The sequence below is a fragment of the Salvelinus fontinalis genome, chromosome 36 (assembly GCF_029448725.1).
Source record: "Salvelinus fontinalis isolate EN_2023a chromosome 36, ASM2944872v1, whole genome shotgun sequence".
NCBI lineage: Eukaryota > Metazoa > Chordata > Actinopteri > Salmoniformes > Salmonidae > Salvelinus > Salvelinus fontinalis.
The window spans coordinates 28,599,717-28,617,699 of NC_074700.1; the positions used below are offsets into that span (position 1 = coordinate 28,599,717).

The 17,983-nt window shown below is 45.8% G+C and overlaps 1 protein-coding gene and 4 long non-coding RNA genes across 11 annotated transcripts in view; 4 read left to right on the plus strand and 1 right to left on the minus strand.

The window, feature by feature from the left end:
• LOC129835564 (mucin-2-like) overlaps positions 1-17,983 on the minus strand; it is a 51,846-nt gene that overhangs the window by 7,185 nt on the left and 26,678 nt on the right. For 5 of the 6 annotated variants that reach the window (XM_055901257.1, XM_055901255.1, XM_055901253.1 and 2 more), the window contains exons 6-8: positions 15,713-15,949; positions 11,895-12,026; positions 11,107-11,227 (exon numbers count right to left, since the gene is read on the minus strand). In XM_055901257.1, coding sequence (XP_055757232.1) covers positions 11,107-11,227; positions 11,895-12,026; positions 15,713-15,949 — 490 coding nt within the window. The remainder of the gene's footprint in view (positions 1-11,106; positions 11,228-11,894; positions 12,027-15,712; positions 15,950-17,983) is intronic. The other variant, XM_055901254.1, reaches the window with a different exon arrangement.
• LOC129835568 (uncharacterized) lies at positions 34-1,682 on the plus strand. Of its 2 annotated transcripts, none has more exons than XR_008756446.1 (4): positions 34-90; positions 266-336; positions 903-1,042; positions 1,593-1,682. It is a non-coding gene; the product is annotated as an uncharacterized LOC129835568 (long non-coding RNA). The 2 variants fall into 2 exon arrangements; XR_008756445.1 differs by lacking the exon at positions 1,593-1,682 and adding an exon at positions 503-797 and having other exon boundaries at positions 973-1,231.
• Positions 2,654-3,551, plus strand: LOC129835569 (uncharacterized). Its single transcript, XR_008756448.1, has 3 exons — positions 2,654-2,684; positions 2,720-2,860; positions 3,462-3,551. It is a non-coding gene; the product is annotated as an uncharacterized LOC129835569 (long non-coding RNA).
• Positions 5,467-6,330, plus strand: LOC129835567 (uncharacterized). The gene is made up of 3 exons (XR_008756444.1): positions 5,467-5,548; positions 5,827-5,897; positions 5,959-6,330. It is a non-coding gene; the product is annotated as an uncharacterized LOC129835567 (long non-coding RNA).
• LOC129835566 (uncharacterized) lies at positions 8,668-10,097 on the plus strand. Its single transcript, XR_008756443.1, has 3 exons — positions 8,668-8,712; positions 8,879-8,983; positions 9,780-10,097. It is a non-coding gene; the product is annotated as an uncharacterized LOC129835566 (long non-coding RNA).

The following is a 17,983-nucleotide window of genomic DNA, read 5'->3' on the forward strand; positions in this document are numbered from 1 at the left end:
TGTAGTAGTAGTTGAAGCAGGTGGTGTGAGTTACCTGTAGTAGTAGTTGAAGCCGGTGGTGTGAGTTACCTGCAGTAGTAGTTGAAGCAGGTGGTGTGAGTTGCCTGTAGTAGTAGTTGAAGCCGGTGGTGTGAGTTGCCTGTAGTAGTAGTTGAAGCCGGTGGTGTGAGTTGCCTGTAGTAGTAGTTGAAGCAGGTGGTGTGAGTTACCTGTAGTAGTAGTTGAAGCCGGTGGTGTGAGTTACCTGTAGTAGTAGTTGAAGCAGGTGGTGTGAGTTACCTGTAGTAGTAGTTGAAGCAGGTGGTGTGAGTTACCTGTAGTAGTAGTTGAAGCCCGGTGGTGTGAGTTACCTGTAGTAGTAGTTGAAGCAGGTGGTGTGAGTTACCTGTAGTAGTAGTTGAAGCCGGTGGTGTGAGTTGCCTGTAGTAGTAGTTGAAGCAGGTGGTGTGAGTTACCTGTTGAAGCAGGTGGTGTGAGTTACCTGTAGTAGTAGTTGAAACAGGTGGTGTGAGTTACCTGTTGAAGCCGGTGGTGTGAGTTGCCTGTAGTAGTAGTTGAAGCCGGTGGTGAGTTACCTGTTGAAGCCGGTTGTGTGAGTTACCTGTAGTAGTAGTTGAAGCCGGTGGTGTGAGTTACCTGTAGTAGTAGTTGAAGCCGGTGGTGTGAGTTACCTGTAGTAGTAGTTGAAGCCGGTGGTGTGAGTTGCCTGTAGTAGTAGTTGAAGCAGGTGGTGTGAGTTACCTGTAGTAGTAGTTGAAGCCGGTGGTGTGAGTTACCTGCAGTAGTAGTTGAAGCAGGTGGTGTGAGTTGCCTGTAGTAGTAGTTGAAGCCGGTGGTGTGAGTTGCCTGTAGTAGTAGTTGAAGCCGGTGGTGTGAGTTGCCTGTAGTAGTAGTTGAAGCAGGTGGTGTGAGTTACCTGTAGTAGTAGTTGAAGCCGGTGGTGTGAGTTACCTGTAGTAGTAGTTGAAGCAGGTGGTGTGAGTTACCTGTAGTAGTAGTTGAAGCAGGTGGTGTGAGTTACCTGTAGTAGTAGTTGAAGCCGGTGGTGTGAGTTACCTGTAGTAGTAGTTGAAGCCGGTGGTGAGTTGCCTGTAGTAGTAGTTGAAGCAGGTGGTGTGAGTTACCTGTAGTAGCAGTTGAAGCCTGGTGGTGTGAGTTACCTGTAGTAGTAGTTGAAGCCGGTGGTGAGTTACCTGTAGTAGTAGTTGAAGCAGGTGGTGTGAGTTACCTGTAGTAGTAGTTGAAGCCGGTGGTGTGAGTTGCCTGTAGTAGTAGTTGAAGCAGGTGGTGTGAGTTACCTGTAGTAGTAGTTGAAGCAGGTGGTGTGAGTTACCTGTAGTAGTAGTTGAAGCCCGGTGGTGTGAGTTACCTGTTGAAGCCGGTGGTGTGAGTTGCCTGTAGTAGTAGTTGAAGCAGGTGGTGTGAGTTACCTGTAGTAGTAGTTGAAGCCGGTGGTGTGAGTTACCTGTAGTAGTAGTTGAAGCAGGTGGTGTGAGTTACCTGTTGTAGTAGTTGAAGCCCGGTGGTGTGAGTTACCTGTAGTAGTAGTTGAAGCAGGTGGTGTGAGTTACCTGTAGTAGTAGTTGAAGCAGGTGGTGTGAGTTACCTGTAGTAGTAGTTGAAGCCGGTGGTGTGAGTTACCTGTAGTAGTAGTTGAAGCCGGTGGTGTGAGTTACCTGTAGTAGTAGTTGAAGCCAGTGGTGAGAGTTACCTGTAGTAGTAGTTGAAGCAGGTGGTGTGAGTTACCTGTAGTAGTAGTTGAAGCAGGTGGTGTGAGTTACCTGTTGAAGCAGGTGGTGTGAGTTACCTGTAGTAGTAGTTGAAGCCGGTGGTGTGAGTTACCTGTAGTAGTAGTTGAAGCAGGTGGTGTGAGTTGCCTGTAGTAGTAGTTGAAGCAGGTGGTGTGAGTTGCCTGTAGTAGTAGTTGAAGCAGGTGGTGTGAGTTACCTGTAGTAGTAGTTGAAGCAGGTGGTGTGAGTTACCTGTTGAAGCAGGTGGTGTGAGTTACCTGTAGTAGTAGTTGAAGCCGGTGGTGTGAGTTACCTGTAGTAGTAGTTGAAGCCCGGTGGTGTGAGTTACCTGTTGAAGCCGGTGGTGTGAGTTGCCTGTAGTAGTAGTTGAAGCAGGTGATGTGAGTTACCTGTAGTAGTAGTTGAAGCAGGTGGTGTGAGTTGCCTGTAGTAGTAGTTGAAGCAGGTGGTGTGAGTTGCCTGTAGTAGTAGTTGAAGCCGGTGGTGTGAGTTGCCTGTAGTAGTAGTTGAAGCCGGTGGTGTGAGTTGCCTGTAGTAGTAGTTGAAGCAGGTGGTGTGAGTTACCTGTAGTAGTAGTTGAAGCCGGTGGTGTGAGTTACCTGCAGTAGTAGTTGAAGCAGGTGGTGTGAGTTACCTGTAGTAGTAGTTGAAGCCGGTGGTGTGAGTTACCTGTAGTAGTAGTTGAAGCAGGTGGTGTGAGTTACCTGTAGTAGTAGTTGAAGCAGGTGGTGTGAGTTACCTGTAGTAGTAGTTGAAGCCCGGTGGTGTGAGTTACCTGTAGTAGTAGTTGAAGCCGGTGGTGAGTTACCTGTAGTAGTAGTTGAAGCAGGTGGTGTGAGTTACCTGTCGTAGTAGTTGAAGCAGGTGGTGTGAGTTACCTGTAGTAGTAGTTGAAGCCGGTGGTGAGTTACCTGTAGTAGTAGTTGAAGCCCGGTGGTGTGAGTTACCTGTAGTAGTAGTTGAAGCAGGTGGTGTGAGTTACCTGTAGTAGTAGTTGAAGCCGGTGGTGTGAGTTACCTGTAGTAGTAGTTGAAGCAGGTGGTGTGAGTTACCTGTAGTAGTAGTTGAAGCAGGTGGTGTGAGTTACCTGTAGTAGTAGTTGAAGCCCGGTGGTGTGAGTTACCTGTAGTAGTAGTTGAAGCAGGTGGTGTGAGTTACCTGTAGTAGTAGTTGAAGCCGGTGGTGTGAGTTGCCTGTAGTAGTAGTTGAAGCAGGTGGTGTGAGTTACCTGTTGAAGCAGGTGGTGTGAGTTACCTGTAGTAGTAGTTGAAGCAGGTGGTGTGAGTTACCTGTTGAAGCCGGTGGTGTGAGTTGCCTGTAGTAGTAGTTGAAGCCGGTGGTGTGAGTTACCTGTAGTAGTAGTTGAAGCCGGTGGTGAGTTACCTGTTGAAGCCGGTTGTGTGAGTTACCTGTAGTAGTAGTTGAAGCCGGTGGTGTGAGTTACCTGTAGTAGTAGTTGAAGCCGGTGGTGTGAGTTACCTGTAGTAGTAGTTGAAGCCGGTGGTGTGAGTTGCCTGTAGTAGTAGTTGAAGCAGGTGGTGTGAGTTACCTGTAGTAGTAGTTGAAGCCGGTGGTGTGAGTTACCTGCAGTAGTAGTTGAAGCAGGTGGTGTGAGTTGCCTGTAGTAGTAGTTGAAGCCGGTGGTGTGAGTTGCCTGTAGTAGTAGTTGAAGCCGGTGGTGTGAGTTGCCTGTAGTAGTAGTTGAAGCAGGTGGTGTGAGTTACCTGTAGTAGTAGTTGAAGCCGGTGGTGTGAGTTACCTGTAGTAGTAGTTGAAGCAGGTGGTGTGAGTTACCTGTAGTAGTAGTTGAAGCAGGTGGTGTGAGTTACCTGTAGTAGTAGTTGAAGCCGGTGGTGTGAGTTACCTGTAGTAGTAGTTGAAGCCGGTGGTGAGTTGCCTGTAGTAGTAGTTGAAGCAGGTGGTGTGAGTTACCTGTAGTAGCAGTTGAAGCCTGGTGGTGTGAGTTACCTGTAGTAGTAGTTTGAAGCCGGTGGTGAGTTACCTGTAGTAGTAGTTGAAGCAGGTGGTGTGAGTTACCTGTAGTAGTAGTTGAAGCCGGTGGTGTGAGTTGCCTGTAGTAGTAGTTGAAGCAGGTGGTGTGAGTTACCTGTAGTAGTAGTTGAAGCAGGTGGTGTGAGTTACCTGTAGTAGTAGTTGAAGCCCGGTGGTGTGAGTTACCTGTTGAAGCCGGTGGTGTGAGTTGCCTGTAGTAGTAGTTGAAGCAGGTGATGTGAGTTACCTGTAGTAGTAGTTGAAGCCGGTGGTGTGAGTTACCTGTAGTAGTAGTTGAAGCAGGTGGTGTGAGTTACCTGTTGTAGTAGTTGAAGCCCGGTGGTGTGAGTTACCTGTAGTAGTAGTTGAAGCCGGTGGTGTGAGTTGCCTGTAGTAGTAGTTGAAGCAGGTGGTGTGAGTTGCCTGTAGTAGTAGTTGAAGCAGGTGGTGTGAGTTACCTGTAGTAGTAGTTGAAGCAGGTGGTGTGAGTTACCTGTTGAAGCAGGTGGTGTGAGTTACCTGTAGTAGTAGTTGAAGCCGGTGGTGTGAGTTACCTGCAGTAGTAGTTGAAGCAGGTGGTGTGAGTTACCTGTAGTAGTAGTTGAAGCAGGTGGTGTGAGTTACCTGTAGTAGTAGTTGAAGCAGGTGGTGTGAGTTGCCTGTAGTAGTAGTTGAAGCCGGTGGTGTGAGTTGCCTGTAGTATTAGTTGAAGCCGGTGGTGTGAGTTGCCTGTAGTAGTAGTTGAAGCAGGTGGTGTGAGTTACCTGTAGTAGTAGTTGAAGCCGGTGGTGTGAGTTACCTGCAGTAGTAGTTGAAGCAGGTGGTGTGAGTTACCTGTAGTAGTAGTTGAAGCCGGTGGTGTGAGTTACCTGTAGTAGTAGTTGAAGCAGGTGGTGTGAGTTACCTGTGGTAGTAGTTGAAGCAGGTGGTGTGAGTTACCTGTAGTAGTAGTTGAAGCCCGGTGGTGTGAGTTACCTGTAGTAGTAGTTGAAGCCGGTGGTGAGTTACCTGTAGTAGTAGTTGAAGCAGGTGGTGTGAGTTACCTGTCGTAGTAGTTGAAGCAGGTGGTGTGAGTTACCTGTAGTAGTAGTTGAAGCCGGTGGTGAGTTACCTGTAGTAGTAGTTGAAGCCCGGTGGTGTGAGTTACCTGTAGTAGTAGTTGAAGCAGGTGGTGTGAGTTACCTGTAGTAGTAGTTGAAGCCGGTGGTGTGAGTTACCTGTAGTAGTAGTTGAAGCAGGTGGTGTGAGTTACCTGTAGTAGTAGTTGAAGCAGGTGGTGTGAGTTACCTGTAGTAGTAGTTGAAGCCCGGTGGTGTGAGTTACCTGTAGTAGTAGTTGAAGCAGGTGGTGTGAGTTACCTGTAGTAGTAGTTGAAGCCGGTGGTGTGAGTTGCCTGTAGTAGTAGTTGAAGCAGGTGGTGTGAGTTACCTGTTGAAGCAGGTGGTGTGAGTTACCTGTAGTAGTAGTTGAAGCAGGTGGTGTGAGTTACCTGTTGAAGCCGGTGGTGTGAGTTGCCTGTAGTAGTAGTTGAAGCCGGTGGTGTGAGTTACCTGTAGTAGTAGTTGAAGCCGGTGGTGAGTTACCTGTTGAAGCCGGTTGTGTGAGTTACCTGTAGTAGTAGTTGAAGCCGGTGGTGTGAGTTACCTGTAGTAGTAGTTGAAGCCGGTGGTGTGAGTTACCTGTAGTAGTAGTTGAAGCCGGTGGTGTGAGTTGCCTGTAGTAGTAGTTGAAGCAGGTGGTGTGAGTTACCTGTAGTAGTAGTTGAAGCCGGTGGTGTGAGTTACCTGCAGTAGTAGTTGAAGCAGGTGGTGTGAGTTGCCTGTAGTAGTAGTTGAAGCCGGTGGTGTGAGTTGCCTGTAGTAGTAGTTGAAGCCGGTGGTGTGAGTTGCCTGTAGTAGTAGTTGAAGCAGGTGGTGTGAGTTACCTGTAGTAGTAGTTGAAGCCGGTGGTGTGAGTTACCTGTAGTAGTAGTTGAAGCAGGTGGTGAGTTACCTGTAGTAGTAGTTGAAGCAGGTGGTGTGAGTTACCTGTAGTAGTAGTTGAAGCCGGTGGTGTGAGTTGCCTGTAGTAGTAGTTGAAGCAGGTGGTGTGAGTTACCTGTAGTAGTAGTTGAAGCAGGTGGTGTGAGTTACCTGTAGTAGTAGTTGAAGCCCGGTGGTGTGAGTTACCTGTTGAAGCCGGTGGTGTGAGTTGCCTGTAGTAGTAGTTGAAGCAGGTGGTGTGAGTTACCTGTAGTAGTAGTTGAAGCCGGTGGTGTGAGTTACCTGTAGTAGTAGTTGAAGCAGGTGGTGTGAGTTACCTGTTGTAGTAGTTGAAGCCCGGTGGTGTGAGTTACCTGTAGTAGTAGTTGAAGCCGGTGGTGTGAGTTGCCTGTAGTAGTAGTTGAAGCAGGTGGTGTGAGTTGCCTGTAGTAGTAGTTGAAGCAGGTGGTGTGAGTTACCTGTAGTAGTAGTTGAAGCAGGTGGTGTGAGTTACCTGTTGAAGCAGGTGGTGTGAGTTACCTGTAGTAGTAGTTGAAGCCGGTGGTGTGAGTTACCTGCAGTAGTAGTTGAAGCAGGTGGTGTGAGTTACCTGTAGTAGTAGTTGAAGCAGGTGGTGTGAGTTACCTGTAGTAGTAGTTGAAGCAGGTGGTGTGAGTTACCTGTAGTAGTAGTTGAAGCAGGTGGTGTGAGTTACCTGTAGTAGTAGTTGAAGCCGGTGGTGTGAGTTGCCTGTAGTAGTAGTTGAAGCAGGTGGTGTGAGTTGCCTGTAGTAGTAGTTGAAGCAGGTGGTGTGAGTTACCTGTAGTAGTAGTTGAAGCAGGTGGTGTGAGTTACCTGTTGAAGCAGGTGGTGTGAGTTACCTGTAGTAGTAGTTGAAGCCGGTGGTGTGAGTTACCTGCAGTAGTAGTTGAAGCAGGTGGTGTGAGTTGCCTGTAGTAGTAGTTGAAGCAGGTGGTGTGAGTTACCTGTAGTAGTAGTTGAAGCAGGTGGTGTGAGTTGCCTGTAGTAGTAGTTGAAGCCGGTGGTGTGAGTTACCTGTAGTAGTAGTTGAAGCCGGTGGTGAGTTACCTGTAGTAGTAGTTGAAGCCGGTGGTGTGAGTTACCTGTAGTAGTAGTTGAAGCAGGTGGTGTGAGTTACCTGTAGTAGTAGTTGAAGCAGGTGGTGTGAGTTACCTGTAGTAGTAGTTGAAGCCGGTGGTGTGAGTTACCTGTAGTAGTAGTTGAAGCCAGTGGTGAGAGTTACCTGTAGTAGTAGTTGAAGCAGGTGGTGTGAGTTACCTGTAGTAGTAGTTGAAGCAGGTGGTGTGAGTTACCTGTAGTAGTAGTTGAAGACGGTGGTGTAAGTTGCCTGTAGTAGTAGTTGAAGCAGGTGGTGTGAGTTGCCTGTAGTAGTAGTTGAAGCAGGTGGTGTGAGTTACCTGTAGTAGTAGTTGAAGCAGGTGGTGTGAGTTACCTGTTGAAGCAGGTGGTGTGAGTTACCTGTAGTAGTAGTTGAAGCAGGTGGTGTGAGTTACCTGTAGTAGTAGTTGAAGCCGGTGGTGTGAGTTACCTGTAGTAGTAGTTGAAGCAGGTGGTGTGAGTTACCTGTAGTAGTAGTTGAAGCAGGTGGTGTGAGTTACCTGTAGTAGTAGTTGAAGCAGGTGGTATGAGTTACCTGTAGTAGTAGTTGAAGCAGGTGGTGTGAGTTACCTGTAGTAGTAGTTGAAGCCGGTGGTGAGTTACCTGTAGTAGTAGTTGAAGCAGGTGGTGTGAGTTACCTGTAGTAGTAGTTGAAGCCGGTGGTGTGAGTTACCTGTAGTAGTAGTTGAAGCCAGTGGTGAGAGTTACCTGTAGTAGTAGTTGAAGCAGGTGGTGTGAGTTACCTGTAGTAGTAGTTGAAGCAGGTGGTGTGAGTTACCTGTAGTAGTAGTTGAAGCCGGTGGTGTGAGTTGCCTGTAGTAGTAGTTGAAGCAGGTGGTGTGAGTTGCCTGTAGTAGTAGTTGTAGCAGGTGGTGTGAGTTACCTGTAGTAGTAGTTGAAGCAGGTTGTGTGAGTTACCTGTTGAAGCAGGTGGTGTGAGTTACCTGTAGTAGTAGTTGAAGCCGGTGGTGTGAGTTACCTGCAGTAGTAGTTGAAGCAGGTGGTGTGAGTTACCTGTAGTAGTAGTTGAAGCAGGTGGTGTGAGTTACCTGTAGTAGTAGTTGAAGCAGGTGGTGTGAGTTGCCTGTAGTAGTAGTTGAAGCCGGTGGTGTGAGTTACCTGTAGTAGTAGTTGAAGCCGGTGGTGAGTTACCTGTAGTAGTAGTTGAAGCCGGTGGTGTGAGTTACCTGTAGTAGTAGTTGAAGCCGGTGGTGTGAGTTGCCTGTAGTAGTAGTTGAAGCCGGTGGTGTGAGTTACCTGTAGTAGTAGTTGAAGCAGGTGGTGTGAGTTACCTGTAGTAGTAGTTGAAGCAGGTGGTGTGAGTTACCTGTAGTAGTAGTTGAAGCCGGTGGTGTGAGTTACCTGTAGTAGTAGTTGAAGCAGGTGGTGTGAGTTACCTGTAGTAGTAGTTGAAGCAGGTGGTGTGAGTCACCTGTAGTAGTAGTTGAAGCAGGTGGTGTGAGTTACCTGTAGTAGTAGTTGAAGCCGGTGGTGTGAGTTACCTGTAGTAGTAGTTGAAGCCGGTGGTGTGAGTTACCTGTAGTAGTAGTTGAAGCCGGTGGTGTGAGTTACCTGTAGTAGTAGTTGAAGCCGGTGGTGAGTTACCTGTAGTAGTAGTTGAAGCAGGTGGTGTGAGTTACCTGTAGTAGTAGTTGAAGCCGGTGGTGTGAGTTACCTGTAGTAGTAGTTGAAGCCGGTGGTGAGTTACCTGTAGTAGTAGTTGAAGCAGGTGGTGTGAGTTACCTGTAGTAGTAGTTGAAGCCGGTGGTGAGTTACCTGTAGTAGTAGTTGAAGCCCGGTGGTGTGAGTTACCTGTAGTAGTAGTTGAAGCCGGTGGTGTGAGTTACCTGTAGTAGTAGTTGAAGCAGGTGGTGTGAGTTACCTGTAGTAGTAGTTGAAGCAGGTGGTATGAGTTGCCTGTAGTAGTAGTTGAAGCAGGTGGTGTGAGTTACCTGTTGAAGCAGGTGGTGTGAGTTACCTGTAGTAGTAGTTGAAGCCGGTGGTGTGAGTTACCTGCAGTAGTAGTTGAAGCAGGTGGTGTGAGTTACCTGTAGTAGTAGTTGAAGCAGGTGGTGTGAGTTACCTGTAGTAGTAGTTGAAGCAGGTGGTGTGAGTTGCCTGTAGTAGTAGTTGAAGCCGGTGGTGTGAGTTACCTGTAGTAGTAGTTGAAGCCGGTGGTGAGTTACCTGTAGTAGTAGTTGAAGCCGGTGGTGTGAGTTACCTGTAGTAGTAGTTGAAGCAGGTGGTGTGAGTTACCTGTAGTAGTAGTTGAAGCCGGTGGTGTGAGTTACCTGTAGTAGTAGTTGAAGCCGGTGGTGTGAGTTACCTGTAGTAGTAATTGAAGCCGGTGGTGTGAGTTACCTGTAGTAGTAGTTGAAGCCGGTGGTGAGTTACCTGTAGTAGTAGTTGAAGCAGGTGGTGTGAGTTACCTGTAGTAGTAGTTGAAGCCGGTGGTGTGAGTTACCTGTAGTAGTAGTTGAAGCCGGTGGTGTGAGTTACCTGTAGTAGTAGTTGAAGCCGGTGGTGAGTTACCTGTAGTAGTAGTTGAAGCAGGTGGTGTGAGTTACCTGTAGTAGTAGTTGAAGCCGGTGGTGAGTTACCTGTAGTAGTAGTTGAAGCCCGGTGGTGTGAGTTACCTGTAGTAGTAGTTGAAGCCGGTGGTGTGAGTTACCTGTAGTAGTAGTTGAAGCAGGTGGTGTGAGTTACCTGTAGTAGTAGTTGAAGCAGGTGGTATGAGTTACCTGTAGTAGTAGTTGAAGCAGGTGGTGTGAGTTACCTGTAGTAGTAGTTGAAGCCGGTGGTGAGTTACCTGTAGTAGTAGTTGAAGCAGGTGGTGTGAGTTACCTGTAGTAGTAGTTGAAGCCGGTGGTGTGAGTTACCTGTAGTAGTAGTTGAAGCCAGTGGTGAGAGTTACCTGTAGTAGTAGTTGAAGCAGGTGGTGTGAGTTGCCTGTAGTAGTAGTTGAAGCAGGTGGTGTGAGTTACCTGTAGTAGTAGTTGAAGCAGGTGGTGTGAGTTACCTGTTGAAGCAGGTGGTGTGAGTTACCTGTAGTAGTAGTTGAAGCCGGTGGTGTGAGTTACCTGCAGTAGTAGTTGAAGCAGGTGGTGTGAGTTACCTGTAGTAGTAGTTGAAGCAGGTGGTGTGAGTTACCTGTAGTAGTAGTTGAATCAGGTGGTGAAGTTGCCTGTAGTAGTAGTTGAAGCCGGTGGTGTGAGTTACCTGTAGTAGTAGTTGAAGCCGGTGGTGAGTTACCTGTAGTAGTAGTTGAAGCCGGTGGTGTGAGTTACCTGTAGTAGTAGTTGAAGCCGGTGGTGTGAGTTGCCTGTAGTAGTAGTTGAAGCCGGTGGTGTGAGTTACCTGTAGTAGTAGTTGAAGCAGGTGGTGTGAGTTACCTGTAGTAGTAGTTGAAGCCGGTGGTGTGAGTTACCTGTAGTAGTAGTTGAAGCAGGTGGTGTGAGTTACCTGTAGTAGTAGTTGAAGCCGGTGGTGAGTTACCTGTAGTAGTAGTTGAAGCAGGTGGTGTGAGTTACCTGTAGTAGTAGTTGAAGCAGGTGGTGTGAGTTACCTGTAGTAGTAGTTGAAGCAGGTGGTGTGAGTTACCTGTAGTAGTAGTTGAAGCAGGTGGTGTGAGTTACCTGTAGTAGTAGTTGAAGCAGGTGGTGTGAGTTACCTGTAGTAGTAGTTGAAGCCGGTGGTGAGTTACCTGTAGTAGTAGTTGAAGCCCGGTGGTGTGAGTTACCTGTAGTAGTAGTTGAAGCCGGTGGTGTGAGTTACCTGTAGTAGTAGTTGAAGCAGGTGGTGTGAGTTACCTGTAGTAGTAGTTGAAGCAGGTGGTGTGAGTTACCTGTAGTAGTAGTTGAAGCCGGTGGTGAGTTACCTGTAGTAGTAGTTGAAGCCGGTGGTGTGAGTTACCTGTAGTAGTAGTTGAAGCCGGTGGTGTGAGTTACCTGTAGTAGTAGTTGAAGCCGGTGGTGTGAGTTACCTGTAGTAGTAGTTGAAGCCGGTGGTGTGAGTTACCTGTAGTAGTAGTTGAAGCAGGTGGTGTGAGTTACCTGTAGTAGTAGTTGAAGCCGGTGGTGTGAGTTACCTGTAGTGGTAGTTGAAGCCGGTGGTGTGAGTTACCTGTAGTGGTAGTTGAAGCAGGTGGTGTGAGTTACCTGTAGTAGTAGTTGAAGCAGGTGGTGTGAGTTACCTGTAGTAGTAGTTGAAGCCGGTGGTGTGAGTTACCTGTAGTAGTAGTTGAAGCCGGTGGTGTGAGTTACCTGTAGTAGTAGTTGAAGCAGGTGGTGTGTGTCTTAGCAGTGTGTGAGGCCAGGTGATGGTTGAGACTCCTCTGACACTGGGCTTGGTGCGAACACACTGGACACCTATACCTACTGACTACTGGTAGAGAGGGAGGAAGGGGGGGGAGAGAGAGTAGAGGGGACAGGGAGAATAGGAAGGAGAGGGGTAAGACAGAGAGGGAGGAGGGGTAAGACAGAGAGGGAGGAGGGGTAAGACAGCTTGCGTGAGAACAAATAGGATTACTGGACAGGTTCTGTATTAACCTTTAACTTTAGAGCCTGTTATTTGACCTCTAACCCCACAGGGTGTTATTTGACCTCTAACCCCACAGGGTGCTATTTGACCTCTAACCCCACAGGGTGTTATTTGACCTCTAATCCCACAGGGTGCTATTTGACCTCTAATCCCACAGGGTGCTATTTGACCTCTAACCCCACAGGGTGCTATTTGACCTCTAACCCCACAGGGTGTTATTTGACCTCTAACCCCACAGGGTGTTATTTGACCTCTAACCCCACAGGGTGTTATTTGACCTCTTACCCCACAGGGTGCTATTTGACCTCTTACCCCACAGGGTGCTATTTGACCTCTAACCCCACAGGGTGTTATTTGACCTCTAACCCCACAGGGTGCTATTTGACCTCTAACCCCACAGGGTGCTATGTTTTTGCTCCACAGGCTTCATTGTTATTGACTCAACCAGTGTCTGTGTCCCATACAGTGCCATATTACCTACATAGGGCCCACAGCCAGTGTGTTCACCTACCGTGCTGTGGTTTGTCTGGGGAGGGCTGAGTAGGCTCCCGCTGGTCCGGGCGGGTGTGTGTAAACGGCTTCTCCACCACAGGACTAGAGAGGGATCCGTTTCCTTTCAGCTCGTTGGCTTTGCAGACTTTTTCTGAAGAGAAACAAGAGTCAACTGTAAGTTAGCTAGACTGCTGTAGCATTTCACGGCTACATTTAGTTACCTAGACCGCTGTAGCATTTCACGCTACATTTAGTTAGCTAGACTGCTGTAGCATTTCACAGCTACATTTAGTTACCTAGACTGATGTAGCATTTCACGGCTACATTTAGTTACCTAGACTGATGTAGCATTTCACGCTACATCTAGTTACCTAGACCGCTGTAGCATTTCACGGCTACATTTAGTTACCTAGACTGATGTAGCATTTCACGCTACATCTAGTTACCTAGACCGCTGTAGCATTTCACAGCTACATCTAGTTACCTAGACCGCTGTAGCATTTCACAGCTACATCTAGTTACCTAGACCGCTGTAGCATTTCACAGCTACATTTAGTTACCTAGACCGCTGTAGCATTTCACAGCTACATTTAGTTACCTAGACCGCTGTAGCATTTCACAGCTACATTTAGTTACCTAGACTGCTGTAGCATTTCACAGCTACATTTAGTGGTATAATTTCGGACACAAATGCTTTAATAACAAACTCTGGGAACACAACAATAACATTGTGGTTAACATATGATACACACTGAGTGGACAAAACATTAAGAACACTGTCTCTTTCCCTGAGACTGACCAGGTGAATCCAATCAGATGAAGGGGAGGAGACAGGGTAAATAAATATTTTTTTAAACCCTTGAGACAATTAAGACATGGATTGTGTATGTGTGTCATTCAGAGGGTGAACGGGCAAGACAAAAATATTTAAGTACCTTTGAACGGGGTATGGTGCCAGGTGCACCAGTTTGTGTCAAGAACTGCAATGCTGCTGGGTTTCTCACGCTCAACAGTTTCCCGTGTGTATCAAGAATGGTCCACCACACAAAGGATGTCCAGCCAACGTGACACAACTGTGGGAAGCATTGGAGTCAACATGGGCCAGCATCCCTGTGGAACGCTTTCGACACCTTGTAGAGTCCCATGCCCCGACGAATTGATGCTGTTCTGAGGGCAATGTTATGAAGGTGTCCTTAATGTTTTGTACATGCAAGTGTATACTGTGTGCACCTGACAGTTGGTAGAAGGTTCTAGAGTGTAGTTAGAAGGTTCTAGAGTATAGTAGAAGGTTCTAGAGTGTAGTAGAAGGCTGTTGAGTGTGGTGGTTGTATCTGACAGTTGGTAGAAGGTTCTAGAGCATAGTAGAAGGTTCTAGAGTGTAGTAGAAGGCTGTTGAGTGTGGTAGTTGTATCTGACAGTTGGTAGAAGGTTCTAGAGTGTAGTTAGAAGGTTCTAGAGTATAGTAGAAGGTTCTAGAGTGTAGTAGAAGGCTGTTGAGTGTGGTGGTTGTATCTGACAGTTGGTAGAAGGTTCTAGAGCAGGGGTGTCAAACATACGGCTCACGGGTGGTTTGAATAAAAACATATATCATACAAAATAGGGGGGGAAATTAACTCAAAATAGTTTAAAATGACAAAAACCAAATCAAAACTGTGTAGATATTATAATGGACCCTCACTGAACAAAAACATAAATGCAACATGCAAAGATTTCACTGAGTTACAGTTCATATCAGGAAATCAGTCCATTTAAATAAATTCATTAGGTCCTAATCTATGGATTTCACAGGACTGGGAATACAGATATGCATCTGTTGGTCACAGATACCAAAAGAAAGGTAGGGTTGTGGATCAGGAAACCAGTCAGTATCTGGTGTGTCCACCATTTGCCTCATGCAGCACTACACATCTCCTTCACATAGTGTTGATCAGGCTGTTGATTGTGGACTGTGGAATGTTGTCCCACAAACCTACAGGAGGGTCTCTCTCCAGGAACAGGGTTGGAGTTAAAACCTACAGGAGGGTCTCTCTCCAGGAACAGGGTTGGAGTTAAAACCTACAGGAGGTTCTCTCTCCAGGAACAGGGTTGGAGTTAAAACCTACAGGAGGGTCTCTCTCTCCAGGAACAGGGTTGGAGTTAAAACCCTACAGGAGGGTATCTCTCCAGGAACAGGGTTGGAGTTAAAACCTACAGGAGGGTATCTCTCCAGGATCAGGGTTGGAGTTAAAACCCTACAGGAGGGTTTCTCTCCAGGAACAGGGTTGGAGTTAAAACCTACAGGAGGGTTTCTCTCCAGGAACAGGGTTGGAGTTAAAACCTACAGGAGGGTTTCTCTCCAGGAACAGGGTTGGAGTTAAAACCTACAGGAGGGTTTCTCTCTAGGAACAGGGTTGGAGTTAAAACCTACAGGAGGGTTTCTCTCCAGGAACAGGGTTGGAGTTAAAACCTACAGGAGGGTTTCTCTCCAGGAACAGGGTTGGAGTTAAAACCTACAGGAGGGTCTCTCTCCAGGAACAGGGTTGGAGTTAAAACCTACAGGAGGTTCTCTCTCCAGGAACAGGGTTGGAGTTAAAACCTACAGGAGGGTCTCTCTCCAGGAACAGGGTTGGAGTTAAACCCTACAGGAGGGTTTCTCTCCAGGAACAGGGTTGGAGAGCCCTGTTTTTAGAGTGTTGTGGGTACAAAGATCAACTGTGCTGGTTGTTCAGGCTCTGATCTTGTCCCCCATCTTGATTACTGTCTGGTAATGGGGTCAGGTGCAGCAAAGAAAGGCCTATCAAATCTGCAGCTGGCTCACAACAAGAGCAGCACGGCTTGCCCTTAACTGCACACAGAGAACTAACACAGTCTTTCATGGCTGAGGGTTGAGGAGAAATTAACTACTATATTTGTGTGTTTAAAAAATGCCTAACCACTTGTATAATCTATTAGCATCCACTTCAAACAGACATACGAACCCCAGCAGAAACACCACCAAGGGTTTCTACACTGTCAGTTATGTATAGAGCCATGTCATCATGGAATGATCTGTTACCAGAGGTTATGGAATGATCTGTTACCAGAGGTTATGGAACGATCTGTTACCAGAGGTTATGGAATGATCTGTTACCAGAGGTTATGGAATGATCTGTTACCAGAGGTTATGGAATGATCTGTTACCAGAGGTTACGGAACGATCTGTTACCAGAGGTTACGGAACGATCTGTTACCAGAGGTTACGGAACGATCTGTTACCAGAGGTTACGGAACGATCTGTTACCAGAGGTTATTGAATGATCTGAACACCATCCCAACAATAAAAACATCTTGTATCACAGCACCTCTCCTCTTTCGAAAGCTCTCATTTAACTGGATATATGAAGTAAATGAATAGTGTGTAGTAATAGTATTTTGGTTGGTGTCTTTACAATATAGAACTCTTTATTTTTTATGTCCTTGTCTATAACTGTTCTGTACTTTGTCATGTATTTTTATGTTTTATGTGGACCCCAGGAAGAGTAGCTGCTGCATGTGCAGTAGCCAATAGGCAATCCTAATAAACTAAACCTGACAGTTGGTAGAAGGTTCTAGAGGGTTGGTCGACAGTTCTAGAGTGTTGTGGGTACCTGACAGTTGGTAGAAGGTTCTAGAGTGTTGTGGGTACCTGACAGTTGGTAGAAGGTTCTAGAGTGTTGTGGGTACCTGGCAGTTGGTAGAAGGCTCTAGAGTGTTGGTAGGATGTTCTAGAGTGTTGTGTGTACCTGACAGTTGGTAGAAGGTTCTAGAGTGTTGGTAGAAGGTTCTATAGGGTTATGGGTACCTGACAGTTGGTGAAAGGCTCTAGAGTGTTGTGGGTACCTGACAGTTGGTAGAGGAGAGCAGAGGCCATTTTGACGGAGATGTCCTGGGAGAAGAGATCTCTCTGGAACATATCCTCTTCTTCTTTAGGGAGGAGAGGGGCACCCCTCCCGGGCGCCGCTCGCTCCCCTGGGGTCAGGACATGGTCAGGTGTCACGCTGGGGGTCAGAGGGTCAATCTCCATAGGCTCCTCCTCCTCTTTCACCTTTAAACCCTGGACCACCACTTCCTGCTTCTCTGTGATTGGTGGAAAAGGGAGGAGGAGCAAGCATAAGGGATAGGGACTCTATGTGTGTGTTATACAGCATATGGACACCTGCTCGTCGAACATCTCATTCCAAAATCATGGCATTAATATGGAGTTGGTCCCCCCCTTTGCTGCTATAACAGCCTCCACTCTTCTGGGAAGGCATTCCACTAGATGTTGGAACATTGCTGCAGGGACTTGCTTCCATTCAGCCACAAGACCATTAGTCAGTTTGCGCACTGATGTTGAGCGATTAGGCCCGTCTCGCAATCGCCGTTCCAATTCATCCCAAAGGTGTTCAATGGGGTTGAGGTCAGGGCTCTGTGCAGACCAGTCAAGTTCTTCCACACTGATCTTGACAAACCATTTTTGTATGGACCTCGCTTTGTGCATGGGGGCATTGCACCTGTACATAGCCCATCTGTAAATAGCCCATCCAACTACCTCATCCCCATACTGGTTTTTATTAATTTTTTAAAAAATTGCTCCTTTTCACCCCAGTATCTCTACTTGCACATTCATCTTCTGCACATCTAGCATTCCAGTGTTTAACTGCTATATTGTAATTATTTCTCCACTATAGCCTATTTATTGCTTTACATCCCTTATCTTACCTCATTTGCACACACTGTACATATACTTTTTCTATTGTGTTATTGACTGTATGTTTGTTTATTCCATGTGTAACTCTGTGTTGTTGTTTGTGTCGCACTGCTTTGCTTTATCTTGGCCAGGTCGCAGTTGTAAATGAGAACGTGTTCTCAACTGGCCGACCTGGTTAAATAAAGGTGAAATAATTTTTTATTGTTATGCTGAAACAGGAAAGGGACTTCCCCAAACTGTTGCCACAAAGTTGGAAGCACAGAATCTTCTAGAATGTCATTGTATGCTGTAGTGTTAAGATTTCCCTTCACTGGAACTAAGGGGCCCGAACCATGAAAAACAGCCCCCGACCATTATTCCTCCTAAACAGGTGGCCCTATGCATTGGGGCAGGTAGCGTTCTCCTGGCATCCACCAAACCCAGATTCGCCCGTTGCACTGCCAGATGGTGGGATTCATCACTCCAGAGAATGCGTTTCCACTGCTCCAGAGTCCAATGGCCGCTTTAGTGTATATATAGTGTATATGTGTATATATAGTGTATATATAATGTATATGTGTATATATATTGTGTGTATATAGTATATATATAGTGTATATATAATCTATGTGTGTATATATATTGTGTGTATATGTGTATATATATTGTGTGTATATAGTATATATATAGTGTATATATATTGTGTGTATATGTGTATATATATTGTGTGTATATAGTATATATATAGTGTATATATAATCTATGTGTGTATATATATTGTGTGTATATGTGTATATATATTGTGTATATATAGTGTATATTGTGTATATGTAGTGTATATGTGTGTGTATATATAGTGTATATATAGTGTGTGTATATATATATAGTGCATATGTATATATATATACTGCATGTGTGTATATATATATATAGTGTATATGTGTATATGTATATAGTGTATATGTGTATATAATGTATATGTAGTGTATATGTGTGTATATATAGTGTATATGTGTATATATATAGTGTATATGTGTATATATATATATAGTGTACATATAGTGTATATATGTGTATATATAGAGAGAAAGAGAGTCTATATAGTGTATGTATATATATATATATATATATATATATATATATATATATGTATGTATGTATGTATGTATGTATGTATGTATATATATATATGTATATGTGTGTGTGTGTGTATTTATATAGTGTATATGTGTATACAGTTGAATTTGGAAGTTTACATACACTTAGGTTGGAGTCATTAAAACTCGTTTTTCAACCACTCCACAAATTTCTTGTTAACAAACTATAATTTTGGCAAGTCGGTTAGGAACTCTACTTCGTACATGACACTAGTAATTTTTCCAACAAATGTTTACAGACATATTATTTCACTTATAATTAACTGTATCACAATTCCACTGGTT